General features: G+C 36.0%; 1 protein-coding gene across 1 annotated transcript in view; it reads left to right on the top strand.

Annotated features, from left to right (window-relative positions):
• The window catches only part of Noc1 (Nucleolar complex protein 1), a 72,742-nt gene that overhangs the window by 21,516 nt on the left and 31,951 nt on the right, over positions 1 to 19,275 (top strand). Inside the window, exons 3-8 of the mRNA XM_090376452.1 lie at positions 2,614 to 2,675; positions 3,808 to 4,057; positions 4,378 to 4,492; positions 6,488 to 6,679; positions 13,043 to 13,110; positions 13,217 to 13,432. Of these exons, the coding sequence (XP_090232578.1) occupies positions 2,614 to 2,675; positions 3,808 to 4,057; positions 4,378 to 4,492; positions 6,488 to 6,679; positions 13,043 to 13,110; positions 13,217 to 13,432 (903 nt within the window). The remainder of the gene's footprint in view (positions 1 to 2,613; positions 2,676 to 3,807; positions 4,058 to 4,377; positions 4,493 to 6,487; positions 6,680 to 13,042; positions 13,111 to 13,216; positions 13,433 to 19,275) is intronic.

The raw sequence follows: 19,275 nt of genomic DNA, 5'->3' as shown, positions 1-19,275 counted from the left end.
AGGACTAATGACTCTGATGAGTATAATAAGGAACTGTACAGGGAAATAGAGTGGGCCAGTAAATCAGAGAGTCTTATAATGGGAGATTTTAATTTCCCAGATATTGACTGGAATTTGGGGGCTGGTTACTCACACACTAGCAGGGCTTTTGTGGATTTGTTGGATGATTGTTTTCTGCATCAGCATGTTCGGGAGGCAACTAGAGGGAGTAATACTCTTGACTTGATTATCAGCAGTGATTCTTCATGCATTAAGAATCTGCAGATAAATGAACCACTAGGTGGCAGTGATCACAGTGTGCTGAAGTGGGATTTACTGAAAGAGGTAACTACCATTAGGGGTAAAGGGAAAGGTTATTGCTTCCGTAAAGGCGACTACGATGGACTGAGACAGTATTTAAATTCTATACAGCGGGACCAACTGATGATGTTACCAACAGCAAATTCAAAATGGGAAGCATTCAAAGAACTTATCTTGGAAGCTACTAGGCTTTACATACCAACTAAGAAATATTGTTCAAGGTTTAGGCCAAAATGGATGTCAGATGAACTAATGAGGCATATGGCAGAGAAGAAAAATGCATGGGATACTTACAAATTAACACATAACACAGAAGCCTATGATAGATACAAGTTGATATGCAACCAAGTTACAAAGGAGGTTAGGCAGGCAAAGGCAGATTACGAGAAATCCTTGGCAAGGGATGCAAAGAAAAACAGCAAAGAGTTCTTTACTTATGTAAACTCTAGAAGGAAGGGGATGAATCAGATTGGTCCACTTGATATTGATGGGTCAACTGTTGATGATCCTGCTCAGGTAGCTAACAAACTAAATGAATATTTTGCATCGACATTCACACATGAGGAGTTATTCAGCAAGGGGAATGCCAGAGGTGTATTCAACTCTAGCAGTAAGCTACAGAATCTTGAAATAACTGGGAGTAAAGTGGAGGAGAAACTGTTGAAGATAAACACAAGAAAGGCACCCGGGGTGGATGGGATCTATCCAGTTATATTAAAGGAGGCAGCAAAGGAAGTAAGCAAACCCTTAGCCATAATTATGAGAGCTTCCTTGGACTCAAGGGAGGTACCCATAGACTGGAAATGTGCAAATGTGATCCCAATTCACAAAGGAGGATCAAAGGCTGACACAAGTAATTATAGACCTGTGAGCTTAACTTCTGTTCCAGGAAAATTAATGGAGGCACTGGTTAAAGAAGCACTGCAGGATCATTTAGACAAGACTTCAGTTATAGCTCAGACACAGCATGGTTTTGTTAAGGGGAAGTCTTGCCTGACCAACTTGATTGGATACTATGATGCAGTCACAAAAGAACTGGATGCAGGGAATAACTTTGATATTATATACTTGGATCTTAGAAAGGCTTTTGATACTGTTGCACATGGAAGACTGCTACACAAATTGGAGCAGTGTGACATTGGAGGCAAATTGCTGCTATGGATAAAGGGGTGGTTGAGGGGGAGAAGACAGAGAGTGGTAATCAATGGACACTGCTCATCGTGGACTAATGTTATTAGTGGAGTCCCTCAGGGCTCAGTGTTGGGTCCATTATTGTTTTCTGTATTTATAAATGATATTGATGATGGTATATCAAGCTTAATGTCCAAGTTTGCAGATGATACAAAGGTTGGCAGGGTTGTCAAGGACACTACTGACACTATGCTGCTGCAACAGGATCTGGAAAGGTTGAGCAGATGGGCTGAGAGGTGGCAAATGAAGTTTAACATTGACAAATGTAAAGTACTACACATGGGAAACAGCAACCCCAGAGCAACGTATCAACTCTGTGGTACTACACTGACAGTGGTAGAGAATGAAAGGGACTTGGGGGTGATTGTGCAGGCAGATATGAAGTTCTCTGAGCAGTGCAGACGGGCTGCAAGAGTAGCTCATGGAGTATTGTCAATGATATACAGGAATTTTTCCAGCAGGGATACGGAGGTGATTATTCCCTTGTATAAGGCAATGGTCAGGTCAGGCCACACCTAGAGTACTGTGTACAGGTCTGGAGGCCTCATTTCAAGAAGGATGTAGAGCTGCTGGAACGAGTGCAGAGAAGGGCAACAAGATTAATGAATGGAACAAAGGGGTGCTCTTACGAAGAAAGGCTTAAGTTTTGCAAATTACAGTGTCTGGAGACTAGGCACCAGCGAGGTGATCTGATAGAGGTGTATAAAGCCTTGAATGGTTTAAGCATGCTCAATGCTGATGGGATTCTTCCTCTAGCTCAGAAAAATCACCTGAGAGGGCATAAATTCAAATTGAGAAAAGACAGATGTAGGATAGACGTGCGGAAATTTGCCTTTAGCCAGCGGGTGGTTGGTTGGTGGAACAGACTGCCATCCCTTGTGGTGGAGGTTGATAGCTTAAATAAGTTTAAGGCTCAGCTGGACAGGTATTTTGAACGAACAGAGGGGTGAAGTGGGTTTTTTTTTTTTTTTTTTTTTGGCTGATGCTGCATAAGCTTGCTTTCTTGCATCAAATGCCTCTACTAATGCTAATGCTAATGCTAATATTAATTAAAATAAAAGAATTTGTTCTAATTTAGAAAGGATAAAAAAAATTAACCTGCCCTTATTTTTTTTTAATTAGGTTAAAAGCTTTTTGAAGGATATTGGACTTGCAAAGATGAATCCATCTAATAAAGGGGTCAAGTAAGTATGATTTAGTGTAATTTCTTGTTGTCAATTTTACTTTTTATTTATGAATTTTTAATGCAACTTGCATTAAAATATCTTTCATATCTGGACTCATCTGAAAAAATGCAAGACATTGATATGTTGTTGTTGTTATTTGGTTTTTAGGAGCATTAGCAACTAAGGCCATATTGCTCCGAGGATATGCGGTGGTCATTGCGGAGGTTATTTGGTGGTCACAGGCTCAAACCCCAGTCTAATCAAGAAGCGTGTGCTACGCACTGCCGCTCCTGCCCACCTGGCTACGGAGGTGCCAAGGCATTGATATGACAATACTATATAATTGTAGGGTTATTTCAATGCAGTTAATTGAAATCAAATCAGAATATGTATGTGTTACCATGTTGATTTTGATCATGGAGAGATTTTTTGCACTCACTGAAGAACAATCAGAACTAAAGCTTATTATGCTTATGTTCAACTTAGAGATAAATCCCATTATCCACAGTTCTACCTAAGTTACTAATATCTTTTTAAATTGTATAGAATCGCACTTATTTAAAGGTATAGCAGATTTACCTATTCAGGTAATGCTCTACAATTTAAAAAGATATTATTAACTGTGGATAACATCATTTGTCCCTAAGTGAATGTAAGCTGAACCATTAGCTCTGAGTACCCAGTGCTCAGTGTTCACTGAGAGTACAAGGTCTCTCTGTGAATCAAAATCGAATGAAGGTAACACATACATATTTTGATTTGATTGCTATGACAACTTGTTTCAAGTTTTACTGACCTCTCATCAGATGGCAGTGTCTCATTAGCAAACGATATGGAAAAATGATAGGTTGTTCTTCTTAATGAATAATTTTTGAGATTACAACATATATAACCCATTGTTGCTGCCTTGTCTTCCCACAAATGAACTTTTTGACATTCTGAAACATTACAGGCAAGAAAACAGTTTTAAAAACTTTAAAAAATTTTTTTTTTAAATATTAATATCATGTAAATTTTACTTATAAATGTTTGGATATAAACACATTTGCATTCCCATCTTAAGACCTGCTAAAATTCATTTCAATTATCAACTATCTTAAACTATCTGCAGTTAATTAATACTACAAATGGATTTTTTGTTTATTTTCAGAAAGAAAGCAATTGATGGAACAAGGCCAGCCAATTCTGATATTAAAACTCCTGTTGATTCTAATAATAAAAAAGTGAAACAAAAGAAAAAGAAGAAAACTAAGAATGAAGTGCAGTGCAATGAAGTTACAAGCACAGTAACTGATGAATCGAAGAAGTCTAATAAGATGCATAATGCTCGCATGCGTATAAACCACACTCCCAAGTCTCTCCTTTTAGTGAAACCAGGAAGGAAGTGGTATGAACATGATGTAAGTAGTTATTAATAGTTAATTATTAATTCACAGATATGAAAATGTACGAAATAGTCTATAAATAATCATACCTTACCTGTAAATTAATTTCATGAAATATGCTTTTAGAAAATTTAATTTTCATGTCTATGAAGGCATTACTAAGAAAAATCTTAGTAAATGAGGAATAATCAACAACCTTATATTAATCTGAGATATTCTCTTTTTTTTTTCTTTTCTTTTTTTTTTTTTTTTTTTTTTGTACAAAAATATTAAATTGATAAAATGATTTTTATTCTGCCATATTATGTATTTCATGTATAATGGTTTCATTCTAGCTGGTTGAAGTTCCAGAAGAAGAAGAACCAGAAAATCAGAGCAAAGATACTGTTAATAAAATGTACCAACTGGCTGAAAAACTAATGGAAAATGAAATAAATCAGTATAAGAAATGTATGTATCTGCTTCCCCCCCCCCCCCACATTCAGGTCACTTAAGTTATAACTAATGCTAAAATAGATGATCCTTTGCTTAGCGGCAGGAGATAAATTTGATTTTTATATTTTTAATACAGCAATTCCTAATTACTCAGGATTCCAAATATTCATTGTTTGTTTGCCATTAACTTCCTAACTATTAACCTCCTGCCATGGTTTAGCAGTTAGTTATCTTCGTGCCATGTATATTTACGAATATTTATTTATACATATATATTCACATGTATACCTTTGTCGTTTGTATATAAGTTTAATGGTGAACAGAATTTATTTTATAATAAAACTGCCAGTAATCTGCTGCTTGTAATGTAACTCAATGAAATGAAACTCTGCATTTATAGGTTTATTCTAGAAAAAATGATACTTATTTATTATCCTTCTGCTGGTAGTTACGTTACTGCTCTAGTGGTGCAACCTTCATCACCATTAAACTTATACTGAGTGTCTCAAAAATACACGGCATAACTTCAGGAATGAGTTATTAACCGGAATATCTTATCTCCCGCAGGTGATTTCCTTCATCACAAGGTACTGGCCGACAGGGCTAGCCAGGTGGGTAAAGTGCCTGCCTGTCAACCCAAAGGTTGCGGATTCGAATCCTGCCTTGGGCTTGGATCACAGTAAAATGCAAAAACTTTGGGAGGTGCATTATGACCACAGAAGCCAATGCGCCAACAACTAACAAAAAAAAAAAAAAAAAAAACATACTAACAGAATCTGGTGGTTTTCCATTCTGACCATGTACTCAAATCAGGAGCAAGCAGATATGCACTTTATGTACGGTTTGGTGGATGGCAATGCTCTGGAGGCTTGTCATTTGTACCACGAAAGGTTCCCAGAATGAAGATGTACAGACAGGAAAAAATTTGAAGGTATCCATCGCCACCTTTATGAACATGGGACCTACAGAGGACGACCAAGATCTACGACTCCTGAAGTAGAGGGGTGGACCAATTGCCTGGCCTCCACACTCATCTGATTTAAACCCACTAGATTTCTTCTTGTGGGGCCATTTAAAGTCATTGGTTTATTCGACTTCGGTAGCAGATGTGGAAACTCTCCGCAATAAAATTGTGGCAGGTTGTGAGACAATACGAAACATGCCAGGAATTTGGCATCGTCTTTGCGAGTCCATGAGACGGCGATGTGAGGCCTGTATTCAGGCAGAAGGTGGACATTTTGAACAATTACTATAAGGTGATGTGAACAGTTAAGTGTCATAGACAGACCTTCGAAACTCGGAAACCAAGCATTTCCGGAACTATGTTGATATAAAATATTTTATTGTCTACATATGAGGAACTCGTTCCTGAAGTTATGCCGTGTATTTTTGAGACACCCTGTATACAAACGACAAAGGGTAAATATACATGGCAGGAGGTTAATAGACAAGTACTGGAAAAATGAGTTCCTTTTACATAAAGCAGCTGATTATAAAAGTAAAATTTCATAAAACATTACTACTATAGATAAATGCACCATTAATATTTTAAATATTAATTAGAAAATGTTATTTCCTTGTAAACATAAAATATATTTAAACATAATGCACATATATGAATAAAAATGTTTTGGAACACTGGCTGAAAGGCATCTTACACTGCAACTAATTACATTGATAAAAATACATATTATTCTACCTTATTGGAAAAAACCTAAAGCTGTTTAGGCTGATTTAAACATAAACAGTCATGTAATGCTTTAAATTAATCTATTTACCACTAAGGAAGAGAGAATGAAGAAAACCATACAATATTTGACTTTAATTAAATGTAATGATTCCAAATATAAAATTAAAAAAGTTTCACAGCCAGTAGCATACCGTAGTGTGTATTTTACCAATCCAATAGAAATTTTTCTGTGCAGTTTAAATCTTTTAAATAATTATAAAATGTAATTTCCCACAATAATTATGCTTATCTCAGGTTGGATCATTTTTATTGTTTTGCAGATCAGCAAGTAAGAAAAGAGAAGTCTGATTTTAACTGGATAAAAACAGTAGTAAGCTCAGGTACTTTATCTGATAAAGTGGCTGCTTATACGCTTCTGATTCAAGACTCAGCAGTCCACAACCTAAACAGTCTGAATAATTTAATCAATATGGTTAATACCAAAGGAAAAAGAGAATGTCTTATGGCTTTAGGTAACAAATGTAGATTATTAACATGCAGTCCTTAAATTTCAGCATATAGTTATTATTTGTTACTTTTTTGCTTTCCTTTTAATTTTCAATTATTTATTTATTTATTAAATGCACATGAAAATGTTGTCTCTAAAAGTTCAAAAAACAGTGTTTGGTGTGAACATTCAGGACCACATTTCACTTATTAGAATGAATTCTCTCTCTCTCTCTCTCTCTCTCTCTCTCTCTGATCAGCAATCAGTTAAGTAATACCCTTTCTTAGACTTTGAAGGGTTTATTTAATGAGTATCAAGTGCCTGAATATTGAATAGTTTCAGCCTAATATTCACCGTTGGAGTCAACAGGTTAGGAGATACTGAATGAAAGTATTTTGCTTTCTACTATAGGGGATCTAAGTGTGAACTTAGATCCCCTAGGCAGTGTGAACTGAGCCACATATGCATACCAGGATGTCTCTACACTCCTCACCTAAAATGTTAAATGTTAAAATTAAATATATTTCTAATTTCAGTTCTACTGTTTTAGAAAGTAAAAGAACCTGAGAGGTCAATATCAATTAGAAGAAAGTGGAACTAATGTTAAGTGCTTTTTAAAAAATCCAGAGAGAAGCAAGTGAATTATTTTGTGGAAATACAGCCATGACTGTTATTTGCATGCAGTTTGAATAATAAATGAATTAAAATTAAATTGTGTATGTATTTTTTCTTCTCTGGATTCAAACTTTAGAATTTTTTTACTTTAAGAAGGAATATGTAACCATTGCAAGGACAGGGACACCCACAGTTGATGAATTACTTAATATACGTAGTTAATTGTAAATATATATAATATGAAAACGTCACATTAATATTTTCTGAAGTTGTACTTTATGTGTATAAAAATATATATAAATAAGCTGGATAATTCAAAGAAATGCATATGCACACTTACATGCATGAATTCTGACTGCAAGACATTACACATTAATGTGGTATTTCTTATCTGAATCTTTAATTTGGCATCACCAGTAACAGATACATGAAATACCAGATCTTTAACATAATATCATAATTTATAGTTTGGTGGGAGTTCTTGGGGAAGGGGTTGACATCAGAAGTGTCCACACAAAGTGGCTTCAGTGGGGAGGTGTGCTATCCCATTGGAAGCTAATGTTTCTTTAAGCATAATAAGCAGTTATGCCCAATTTTTTTAGTTAAAAAAAAGACCAGTATTTCGGTTGTGTAGCAACTTGTGCCCTACGTTAACTTCTTGGCCATTACAGACAATTTTGTGAAAGCAATAAGATATAAGAAAGTGATGGGTTTTCAGATGATGTAGTTATTAATAAAGCTGCAAAATTCTTGAACTGCAGTATCTACATTTTCAATAAAAAGAAAAAATGTGTCTGGCAAAGTATCTGCAGCATTGGTAATCACATGCAGGATGTGTGACAAATGGATCTTAAATTTTCACTAACTCCAGAAAAATTACTGAGTAAAAACACCAGGAAAAGCTATCCTTTGACCAATTCTATAAAATGCTGTACAGACAAGTTGTGGCAAATAGAGACTTCAACTTGTCTGTACAGCATTTTATAGAATTGATTGAATGATAGTCTTTCCTAGTGTTTTACTCAGTAATTTTGATGGAGTTAGTGGAAATTTTCGTTTAGAAAGCCAAATTACACATTGTTCTTTCTATTGATTAGATTGCATTTTTGCTTTGAATATTTACATTACATGATGATAGCAGCACTTATTTTTTGTAGATAGATGAAAAATCTTGGGGTTCTAGATAATATAATGAAAATGTTATCCGTGTATCTGTTTATATTAGATAAATATCCTTTTTTATAAACAAACCTGTTTTGTATAAAAGGCTGTTTTCATGTTATTATGCATTTTAGTATAAGTAGTAGCAGCTTATGCAAGGAAGCAAGCTTTAAAGCATCAGCCAAAAAAAAAAAAAACCCTCCCACATCACCTGCCCATCCCCTCCAACAATCAACCACCCACTGGCTGAAGGCAAACCTCCACACGTCTATCTACCAACCATCCTTCCTAAATTTTAATTTATGTTCCCTCTCATGTGTAGTCTGAGCAAGAAGAAGAAGGTCATCAACAGCAAGCTTACTCAATCCAGATGCTACAATTTGCAGAACTGAAGCCTTTCTTGGTAAGGCTACCCTTTTGTTCCCTTCACTAATCTCACTGCTCTCCTCTGCACCCATTCCAGCAGATATACATTCTTCCTAAAATTAAGCCTCCAGACCTGTGTGCAGTACTCAAGGTGCGGCCTAACCATTGCCTTGTACAATGGAATAACACCTCCTTATCCCTCCTAGCAAAGTTCCTCTATATCATTGACAAAAACCCATGAGCTGTCCTGGCAGCCTGTCTGCACTGCCCAAAGTACTTCATATCTGACCACACGATTCCCAGATCTTTTTAATTTTCCGCTACCCTGAGTGTAGTATACACAAGACAGTGGAGTACTACAAAGTATTCAAAGTATTCTTGTAGAGTTATTGGAGGCCCCCAGGGTTTCCCCTATTACCTCCGTATATTAGGCGTACGCCAAATGCCGGCAACAGGAAAAAAAAAAAAAAAAATTGAGAGAGAAAATAAAACAGAAAGACAGAAGAAATGTGTTAATTAAGTGTGTGTATTGTGTTGGTCCTGTTGTATGTATGTGCCGGCGCCTGGCATTTAGCAGCAGGGAGCCGAGGCAATAAGCCCAATGCCCGACTCCCCGCTCCCGTCCCTAGCCATGGGGAGGCAGCCAGGAACTACTAGATAGCGAAAGTAAGTTGTTGTTGTTGTTGTTGTTTGGTTTTTAGGAGCATTAGCAACTAAGGCCATATTGCTCCGGGATATGCGGTGGTCATTCCCTGACCTTTCCGCATCCTCCGTATTTGGTGGTGACGGGCTCGAACCCCGGTCTAATCAAGAAGCGTGTGCTACGCACTGCTGCTCCTTCCCACCTGGCTACGGAGGCGCCTGAAAGTAAGTAAGGGGGTACCAGAAAGACTGGTAGCCCAAGAAGGAAAATAATTAACTAGTTGGAAATAAATATTTGAAGAGTGGAGTACTACAGATGGTACATTAATCTGCCATTATTTATTATTATTATTATTATTAGCTATATGGTGCAAGGAAGCGCAAGGCTTATGCTGCACCCGCCAAAAAAAAATTTCTGAATTACCCTGTGAGACAGAGAGAAAACAAGAACAAGAGTCAGAAGTAGAAGGGAATCACCAAGAAAGAGAAGAATGATGATATCCAGCTTAGGATCCTGGGTGTGCCAAGCCCATACTCACCAGATGTGAGCCCCTGGGGTAAATTTTCTACTCATATACAGTACCTTGCATTTTTTTTTTTTTTTTTTTTTTTTTTTTTTAATGAAAACTCCAAACATGAAAGGTATCAAAACCTATAGTACTTAGTACGATGCATGGGTTGAAGGAGAAGTATGGGGAGGATCAATATTAAAACTCAACTGTCATTTCTCAGCCCATCTGCCTAATTTTTCTAGATCTTGTTGCAGTAGCCTTACCTGATTACAATCATTAACCACACTGTCAACCATTGTATCATCTGCAGAATTGGACATTAAGCTTGATATACTTTCATCAATATCACTAATAAATATAGAAACAATAATGGGCCCAGTACTGAGGAACAATAATGGGCCCAGTACGTGGATTATATTATTGTGGAGTTCCCTTGGGGAACTCCACAATAATATAATCCACGAAGAGCATTGCCCTTTAATAACCACATCTTCTTCCACTCAACCATCCCTTTATCCATAGCAGTAACTAGCCCTTAATGCTACACTGCTCCAATTTATATAGCAGTCTTTTATATGCAACAGTATCAAAAGCTTTCCTGAAATCCAAGTATATGATATCAAAATTATATTTTTCATCCAGTTCCTTTGGTACTGTTTCATGATATCCAGTTAAATTGGCCAGACAAGGTCACTCCTTAACAAATCCATGCTGTTACTGAAGTATAACTGCACTCTTGTCTAGATGGTCCTGCATTACTTTAACCATTAACTCCATCATTTTCTCTGTATTAGAAGTTAAGCTAACAGGTCTGTAATTACTCATGTCCTTAATGCTACACTGCTCCAATTTATATAGCAGTCTTTTATATGCAACAATTTCAAAAGCTTTCCTGAAATCCAAGTATATGATATCAAAATTATATTTTGCATCCAGTTCCTTTGGTACTGCTTCATGATATCCAGTTAAATTGGCCAGACAAGGTCACTCCTTAACAAATCCATGCTGTTACTGAAGTATAACTGCACTCTTGTCTAGATGGTCCTGCATTACTTCTTTAACCATTAACTCCATCATTTTCTCTGTAACAGAAGTTAAGCTAACAGGTCTGTAATTACTCTTGTCACCATTTCATCCCCATTTGTGAATTGAGGATGCATTTGCACATCTCCAAACCATGGGAACCTCCCCTGAATCCAAAGATGCTCTCACAATTATGTCTAAGGGTTTTCTTACTTTCTTTGCTACCTCTCTTAATATAATTGGATAGATCCCATCCACTCCAAGTGCCCTTTTTATTTAACTTCAACAATTTCTCTTCCACTTTCTTCTCAGTTATCATAAAATCATTATTTAACTCCCTGTTAGAGTTCAATAAAGTTCATTCCCTTCCCTAAAGAATTCCTCATGTGTGAATGTAGTTACAAAATACCTGTTCAGTTTGCCAACCTAAGCAAAATAATCAACAGTTAAACCATTGACATCAAGTGAACCGATGTGATTCAGCCCCATTCTTTTACTGTTAATATAAGTAAAGTCTGATGCTTTTTTGCATTTTACCAGTGACTTCTCATAATCTGCCTTAGCTTGCCTACCCTCCTTTGTAACCTGACTGCAGACTACTTAATATCTACCATAGGCTTTTGTATCACTTGATAATTTATATGCATCCCATGCATTTTTCGTCTCTGCTACAAGTCTCATCAGTTCATCTGACATACATTTAGGCCTAAACCTTGAATAGTATTTCTTAGTTGGTATGAAGAGCCTAGTAGCATCCAAGGTTAATTTCTTGAATGCTTCCCATTTAGAATTTGCTGTCGGTCCCACTGCATAGAATTGAAAAACTATCTGAGACCACTCTAGTCACCCTTACAAAAGCAAAAGCCCTTCCTTGTATTCTTGACAGTAGTTATGTCTGTAAGTAAACCCACATCAGTACATTGTGGTCACTGATACCCAGTGGGAGATTTACTTGCAGATTTTTTGCTATTGTGTCTGTCACCAACTCACAAGTTCTGGTCAACATCTGGAAAGTTAAAATCCCCCATTATAAGACATTCTGATTTATTGACCCACTCTATTTCTCTATGTAGTTGTTTGGTATACTCATCACAGTCATTAGCCCTATAAAACACTCCTATTCTTCATATTTATTTCCCAGTACTTATGTCACACTGAACTGACTTAACATTGCCCTGGCCACACGTCTACCGAATGCACTGCCTTAGATTTAATAAACTTCCTAACTAAGAGCATAATGGGAGATCAACAGTGCTGCTTGACAATCAATACTGTACACATTGTACTCATCATGTTCAAATTCTGCATCTATTATATCTGAATAACACCTTGTCTCCGATATCCCTGCATTTACTGACCTAATTGGTACTTCAAAATCATCAAATTTATTTACTATGCTCCTATCATTAGTGTACATACAATTATACATGCACCTGTTCTTACCCTAACTACAGCCCATGTATTTGTTTGTTCCATGATGACCCACAGAAGGGCTTGAAATATCCAACATTTTGATTTCCAGGGTGCTGCATGTTCCAATAGAAGCAGTGCAAGAATTATTTTCACCTCTGTCTTGTGGCTCTAGTTAATCTATTAGTCTGTATATTCCCCTCCCCAAGCTAGCAGTTTTTTGACCCACCTAGCACCCTCGATAGCAACAGCAAAATATTCTCGCACTCCTGTTTAAGTTTATTCCATCCCTCCAAAAACAGTTTCATCTGTTAACGAGCATTGACCATGCTGTGAAAAATTCTACCCAGTGAGCCTTGCACATTTTCTCTAGGGCAGAATTGATAGACTCTTAACATGCACTCACTCCTATCATGTCTGGGCATATGATCCAGATATCCCAATTTTTTTTGTTATAGAATGATTTTATAATAGTGAACATATGGATATTTTTAAGAGATAAAGCTTGCCAGAAGGTTTGAAAGGATTTAATTTTCAAACCTTCTGTAATGCTTCGGTAGCCAGATGTGTATATCAAGCTACTGAAGCATTTCAACTGTCATGTGTACCTTTTTTTGACTGAATATTTCTTTTTTTTTTTTTTTTTCTCCCTCTTTCAGCTACACTTAAAGATCTATTTTTAAATGACTTGCTGGTGAAAGACAAGAAGTTAAAATCATTTGAAGAGGTAATATTTTGTTTATTAGCTTTATATTTTATATTAACTAAGTACAAGTAAAGTATTATAGGAAATGGATTGATGAGGATGTTATAATTAAAATTTCTTTTTTCAGCATCCCTTGTCCAAGATAGAAGCATTGGTTAGTGGTAACCATGAAGCAAGAGACAGAAGGTTGCTTCTATGGTACTTTGAGGATTACTTAAAAAAGCATTATGGTCAATTTGTTAAGGCAGTAGAAGATGTGTCACATGACTCGGTAGAAAAAATGAAACAAAGAACAATAAACGTAATGTGTGATCTACTCATTAATAACCCCGAACAAGAGCATGTAAGTGTTATTTCCAATTTTTATATTAAAATTTACTTATGTCACCATAACATTCATATTCTTTACTTCATTCAATTTCGATCATATGGAGATCTTTGCTTCCACTAAAGACCAAGGAGAGAGTTTTCAATCTTAAGCCTTGTCCTTATGTTTGAGTTAGAGACAAATACCATTATCCATAGTTCTACTTAAATTGCTAATGTCTTTTTAATTTATATGGCATAACCAGAACAGCTGTTTCAAAGTTTACTTAGATTCTGATCCTGGTGGGTGTTCTGTATTAACAAACATATGTTGAACTGTAAATAGTGTATTTTGTCTAAGTGAACAGCCAAATGGTATTTATCAGCCATAAAACTTCCATTTAAACATAACAACTGTTAGGCATTTCTTTAATCCCTAGAACTGAGCCCCATTTGCCCAGCACAGTAATTAAATTCAAATAATCTTTTGACTTCAATCTTATAGTAACATTTAGTTATTTGTTAATTAAAAATAGCTTTTATTGTATTGTACTGCTTCATAGCATAGATGGCTGATTACTGATGTCCAGTTTATCAGGTCTATCTGTAACTCAGTGGTAGCATGCTGGTAGCAAATTCCACATTCAAACCTGCAAGTGTTAATAAAAATGCTTTTATTAACACTTTTGGATTTCAACAGTCAAACTAATCCTGAGAACCACACAAGATATTAAGCAAGATAATTGAACAACCGCTTGAGAGCTGCTTAAGGCGATCTTTGGAGAGCCACTCAAGGTGATATTTAAAGGCTTAAGTGCCCTACATAAATTTTTGTTAAATAAAATTCATATACACAATAAAAATTTACTTTTCAGATCAATTCATTTCAAGATCATGATTAAAGCTTAGTTTTAACTATATATAGCATACTCACTAAAGTAGTATGTTACAAAATTCTATCGTATAACCCATGATAAAATGATGAAGAAAAATATTAACTTTTAGATCCATCTAAAAAGTAGGTTAAAAGTAAGATGCGATCAATAACAACTGATGGCATATATTGAGAGGCGCTAACCCCAGATGATGTGCCTTTCGATGTAGGCCTTATTCAGTAACAACCTTATGGTAATAATATTGATTGTTTATTTTGTTAATATTGGAATTATTATGACTTAGCTATATTTTGAGATGGTTAGAGCCCTTTGTAGGTTATGGTTACACCTTTTTCATAAGCTTTATAGTTTGAAATAAAAATAAATATCTCGTATTTTTGCAGGCTTATGTAATGTTCGATCATTTCTGATGGCATTAATTTGTCCTGTCCTGAATATATCTGTAGTTTAAATGATATAAAATTATCTAAATAATTTGGATATTGGTGTTAATGCTGATTTTATATATATATATATATATATACAGTGGATTCCGGTTATTTGGGTCACCGGTTAATCGGGGCAGCCGTTTATTTCTCGACAGAAACCAATCGAGAAAATAGTCAGAGTTTACTTCGCTTAATTGGAACAAAATGCCGTTTAATCGGGGCAGGAGACCGCAGCACTAGAAATTACCCTACGATTGTTTCCGACGGTACCACGTGGTTCGGTCGAAATTCCGGAGGTCACAACCATAAAACAATAAAACAATTAGCAGTCACCTGTTTATTGGGCTTTTCTGTTAGTGAAATCTATCATAAACGAGCAGTAAACTCGATCTTACTGAATTTGCGATAATACCGACAGCTGTAATTCTGTGGGTTATTATGGTGAAACGTGTTGACACTTCGATGGAATCTTCAATCATATAAAAAAAATTAATTTTCAGATCTTCTTTTCATTCCTATTTTTAAAGCTTTGTAACTCGTTACTCCGTTCTCACTTGCACATATCGTGTTACTTGCAATTTGTGTGTGCCATGTTCTTTGTTATTGTTTGCTTATCTTTTTACTGTTTTAAATTTTAACCCCCCCTCCCCTGCCCACAAATGTCAGTGAACAGAAATGTCAACTAGTTCGTATGTACATATTCCAGTACGTATTAATTATTCCGATTATCACGTATATTCTTCCGATTTTCACATATCATTTAATTTTTTAATTGGTAAAGTAATAAAGGGTAAATTTGTGCTTAATATATCTTTGCTTTTATAGCCTGGGGATAATATTCCTCATATTTTCTTTAATTAGAATCGCTGTTTAATAGAATTAAAATTCAATTCACGAACATGATCACAATGACCGGCGCTTACTGCACATCGTATAGTGAACGGTACTTTACTGTGGTGAGTCCATCGTAACGTGATTTGATTGTACAGTGAACTAATTGTAAAGGTGGGGGGGGGTACATTGTATTTTTAACTATTTACGTGAAACTTCGGATAATTGGGGCAGCTGCTTAATCGGGCCAAAATGCACTAGTGCCGATGTGTCCCAAATAACTGGAATGGACTGTATATATATATATATACACGTTAACATAGGAGTCCCATTTAATGGCAATTTGTTTAGCAAAATCACTGCTGGGAATATTACTGTAAATTACACTTCTAAAACTTCTCACAAAAAAAGAAATATATATATATACATATAACTCATATATATAATTCACTGAAATGGATCCGGTTTGTCTTTCTTTGTGATTTCCAGTACTACTTTAATTCTTTATTTCTTACATTGGTTCAAATATGGTAGACCTACTTCAGCATAGCAATGACATAGTACCAGATAATTATGGTACAAGAACCGAATTCATGGTAATTTAATGAAGTAACTTTTTCCTTATTATATTATCAACGAGTCTCCTATATTCAGAGGACAGTTGTAGTCTTATGACTGTAATTTAACAAATTCTGCACATTATGGGTCCTGACCTGTTTGTTCCTTATAAGGTAATTGAGTCATAATTGAAATAATCAATTATGAAATTTTCATGATCAGTTATATGCAGATTAGGTCACAGTATTTTTTGTAATCTCCTAATCGATATATCTGTGTGTGAGAAAGAGATTGAATAGAACTATTGTCTGGGTGGGAACAGTACATTATCTTTAATTTTACAGCATTTGGATCAAATCCCTCAACTGTCATTTCTGTATTTTTTTAGTTCTTCAGTTTCCAACTATGTCAACTATGTTAATGAACTAATTTGCATAAAATCAGTTATTTTGATTATATGCATTATTTTTATAATCGATTATGCCCATCAGTAATTACAGTAGAGCTTGAAAAGCCTTATTATTTTGTCCTACGCAGAGTAGCTGTATGACAAATAGCTGGCCATCTGCCCTTGTCAGGAGTTCAAATCAAGAAGGTCAGAACCCGAATGCCCAGGGTTTATAGTTTGGCCATCTAGTCCCTCTAATTAACTGATTCAATAACAATATGGCGCCTCCATAGCCAGGTGGACAGGAGCAGCAGTGCGTAGCACACGCTTCTTGATTAGACCGGGGTTCGAGCCCATGACCACCAAATACGGAAGATGTGGAAAAGTCAGGGAATGACCACCGCATATCCCCGGAGCAATATGGCCTTAGTTGCTAATGCTCATAAAAACCAAATAACAACAATAACAATATAATATGGAATGGAAGAGGAGAGAAAGTCCAAAACTTACTCTTGCATCAATTGTGATGAAAGCTAAGATGGTCAGACTTACTTGCAAGACAATTGTTTTTTTTTTTTTTTAATTAATTTTCATTTTTTTTAAATTTTTCCCTTCAGATGTATTTTGGGTGATTGTAAAAATACAATGAGGTAACTTGATTAAATAATGATGGAAGGAGTTCGGGAGAGATGGGGGAGGGAAACTAAAACTAAAACTAACCCTTGCTGAGGTAACTAGCCCTTGAAAACTGAGGTGGATATTCAGACTTACAGTGGCAGACAAAAAAACTGCATCAACTTAAAAAAAAGTAACATTTGTAGTGAAACATATAAGATAATGTTTGATTACAGTCATTTTGTTTGTCACAAAGCAAAGGTATTGCAAGGTATTGCATCAGCTGTTTCTATAAATATGGCGTTGGAAGGGTATACACACTCATTAGCATCCTGTTTTACAGAGATGTAAGCATGGCTCCATATGTTCAGTTGACACTGGGAAAAAAAAGTGTAGCTGTTGCTCTGTCCCTGGAAGGGCTTTCTACACATGCTATCGCTGATAAAATAGGCTGCCACCAGTCAACAGTATCCTGGGTGCTGAAATTAAAGCATGAAACCGGTGATGTGAAGAGAGGAGCTGGATCAGGCTGTAAGAGAGTGACTATGCCTTCCCAAGATCGATATTTGAAATGGCTGTGCCTTCGTAATTGTCATGCTAGTGCTCCTGATCTAAAACTGGACTTTGAGATGGCCTCTGGTGTTCAAAAAAGTGCACGAACTATCCAAAGATGGCTTTCAGAATGTGGTCTGCATGCCTATCGGCCCAGGAAGAAGCGACTTTCTTGTGCTAAAATGCATGTTTCATGGACAAAAGAGCAATGGGACACCGTTATCTTTTCTGACGAATCGAAATTAAATCTGCATGGCTTGGATGGGAAGTGATATACATGTCAGAAGACAAAAATCGAAGACATACCATCCTGACTGCATGACACCGACTGTAAAGTTCCCCGCCGGTCAGATGGTCTGGGGATGCATAACAAGCAAAGGGGTGGGGCGAATTAAGTTTATTAACAGAACGGTGAATGCAAAAACCTACACTGCTATCTTGGAAGAGTGCCTGAAAACTGTTATTAGGGATCACCACACAGACGTCCAAAACTGCATTTTTCAACAGGACTCAGCACCTTGCCACACAGCAAAATTGGTAAGTTTTATGCTATTTAGATTTAATGATGAGTTTGTCTTCTTGTCTCACAAGGCTTAAAACATACGACTGCACCATTTCTGAGGTGCAGTTGTACCTCAGAAATGCTGGCAATAGTGTTGGACTGGCCCGGCAACGGTCCAGATTTGAAAATTGCTGGTATATAATGTCGTCTAAAATTGCTCAGAAGAAGCCAACAAGTAAGATTCAGTTGCAGGAGAGCATTGTAAGGATGTAGTACCACTAAATTGGGTAACCATATATCCAGAAGTTGATTAACTCTATGCCAGATCGTTGCAAGGCTTTAATTGCAGCTCGAGGAGGAACAACAAAATATTGAGGACTTATTTTGCTGATTTACAGTACATTATGCTATTATGTTAACTTCTTATTTTAGTTTGTACACTTAAATGCAATAAAATATATATTTGGTTGTCATGATTGCCATTTGCATGATTTCTCATATTTCCATTAATTACGCATTTTACCCTTTGGGAAGATATTTATGGCAATTATGTATATCAGGTGTAGTCATTTTATTGGATTTCATTCACAGAGATATATATTCCATCTAACAAATGCATTTCGAACATTTCTGCAACTCGCAATGCAGCACAAAACACATTATTTGTAAAATTCACAAGTGATGCAATTTTTTTTGTCCGCCACTGTATAAGAAAATGGCAGTAGAGTGAAATATATATACCTGTCATACTAAAGAGATCCACATGTCACTGTATAACTGATGAAAGGGAATTGAATGGACTCTAAGTTTTGTTGGCATTTATAGATAATATAAAACACATTGGTGTTAAAGATTTGACTGTTCTCAGCTATTGTACATCTATGAATGGGACACTGTCATCTTTTCTGACGAATCGAAATTCATCCTGCATGGCTCGGATGGGAAGCGATATGTCAGAAGACAAAAATCGGTATGGGAATCAATACGTCAGAAGACGAAAATTTCAGTAGAATCATGTTATAGTATTTTTTCATAATACAAGCAGCACACAAAAATTCTGTGATGAAATCTCTCAGATTTTATTCTGGAATAGGTTGTTTCATTAAAACA

Source organism: Mastigoproctus giganteus, chromosome 6 (genome assembly GCF_048544385.1).
Source record: "Mastigoproctus giganteus isolate SK-2022 chromosome 6, ASM4854438v1, whole genome shotgun sequence".
NCBI lineage: Eukaryota > Metazoa > Arthropoda > Arachnida > Uropygi > Thelyphonidae > Mastigoproctus > Mastigoproctus giganteus.
The sequence above is the reverse complement of the archived record's forward strand: the minus strand, read 5'-3'. Positions and strand labels throughout refer to the sequence as shown.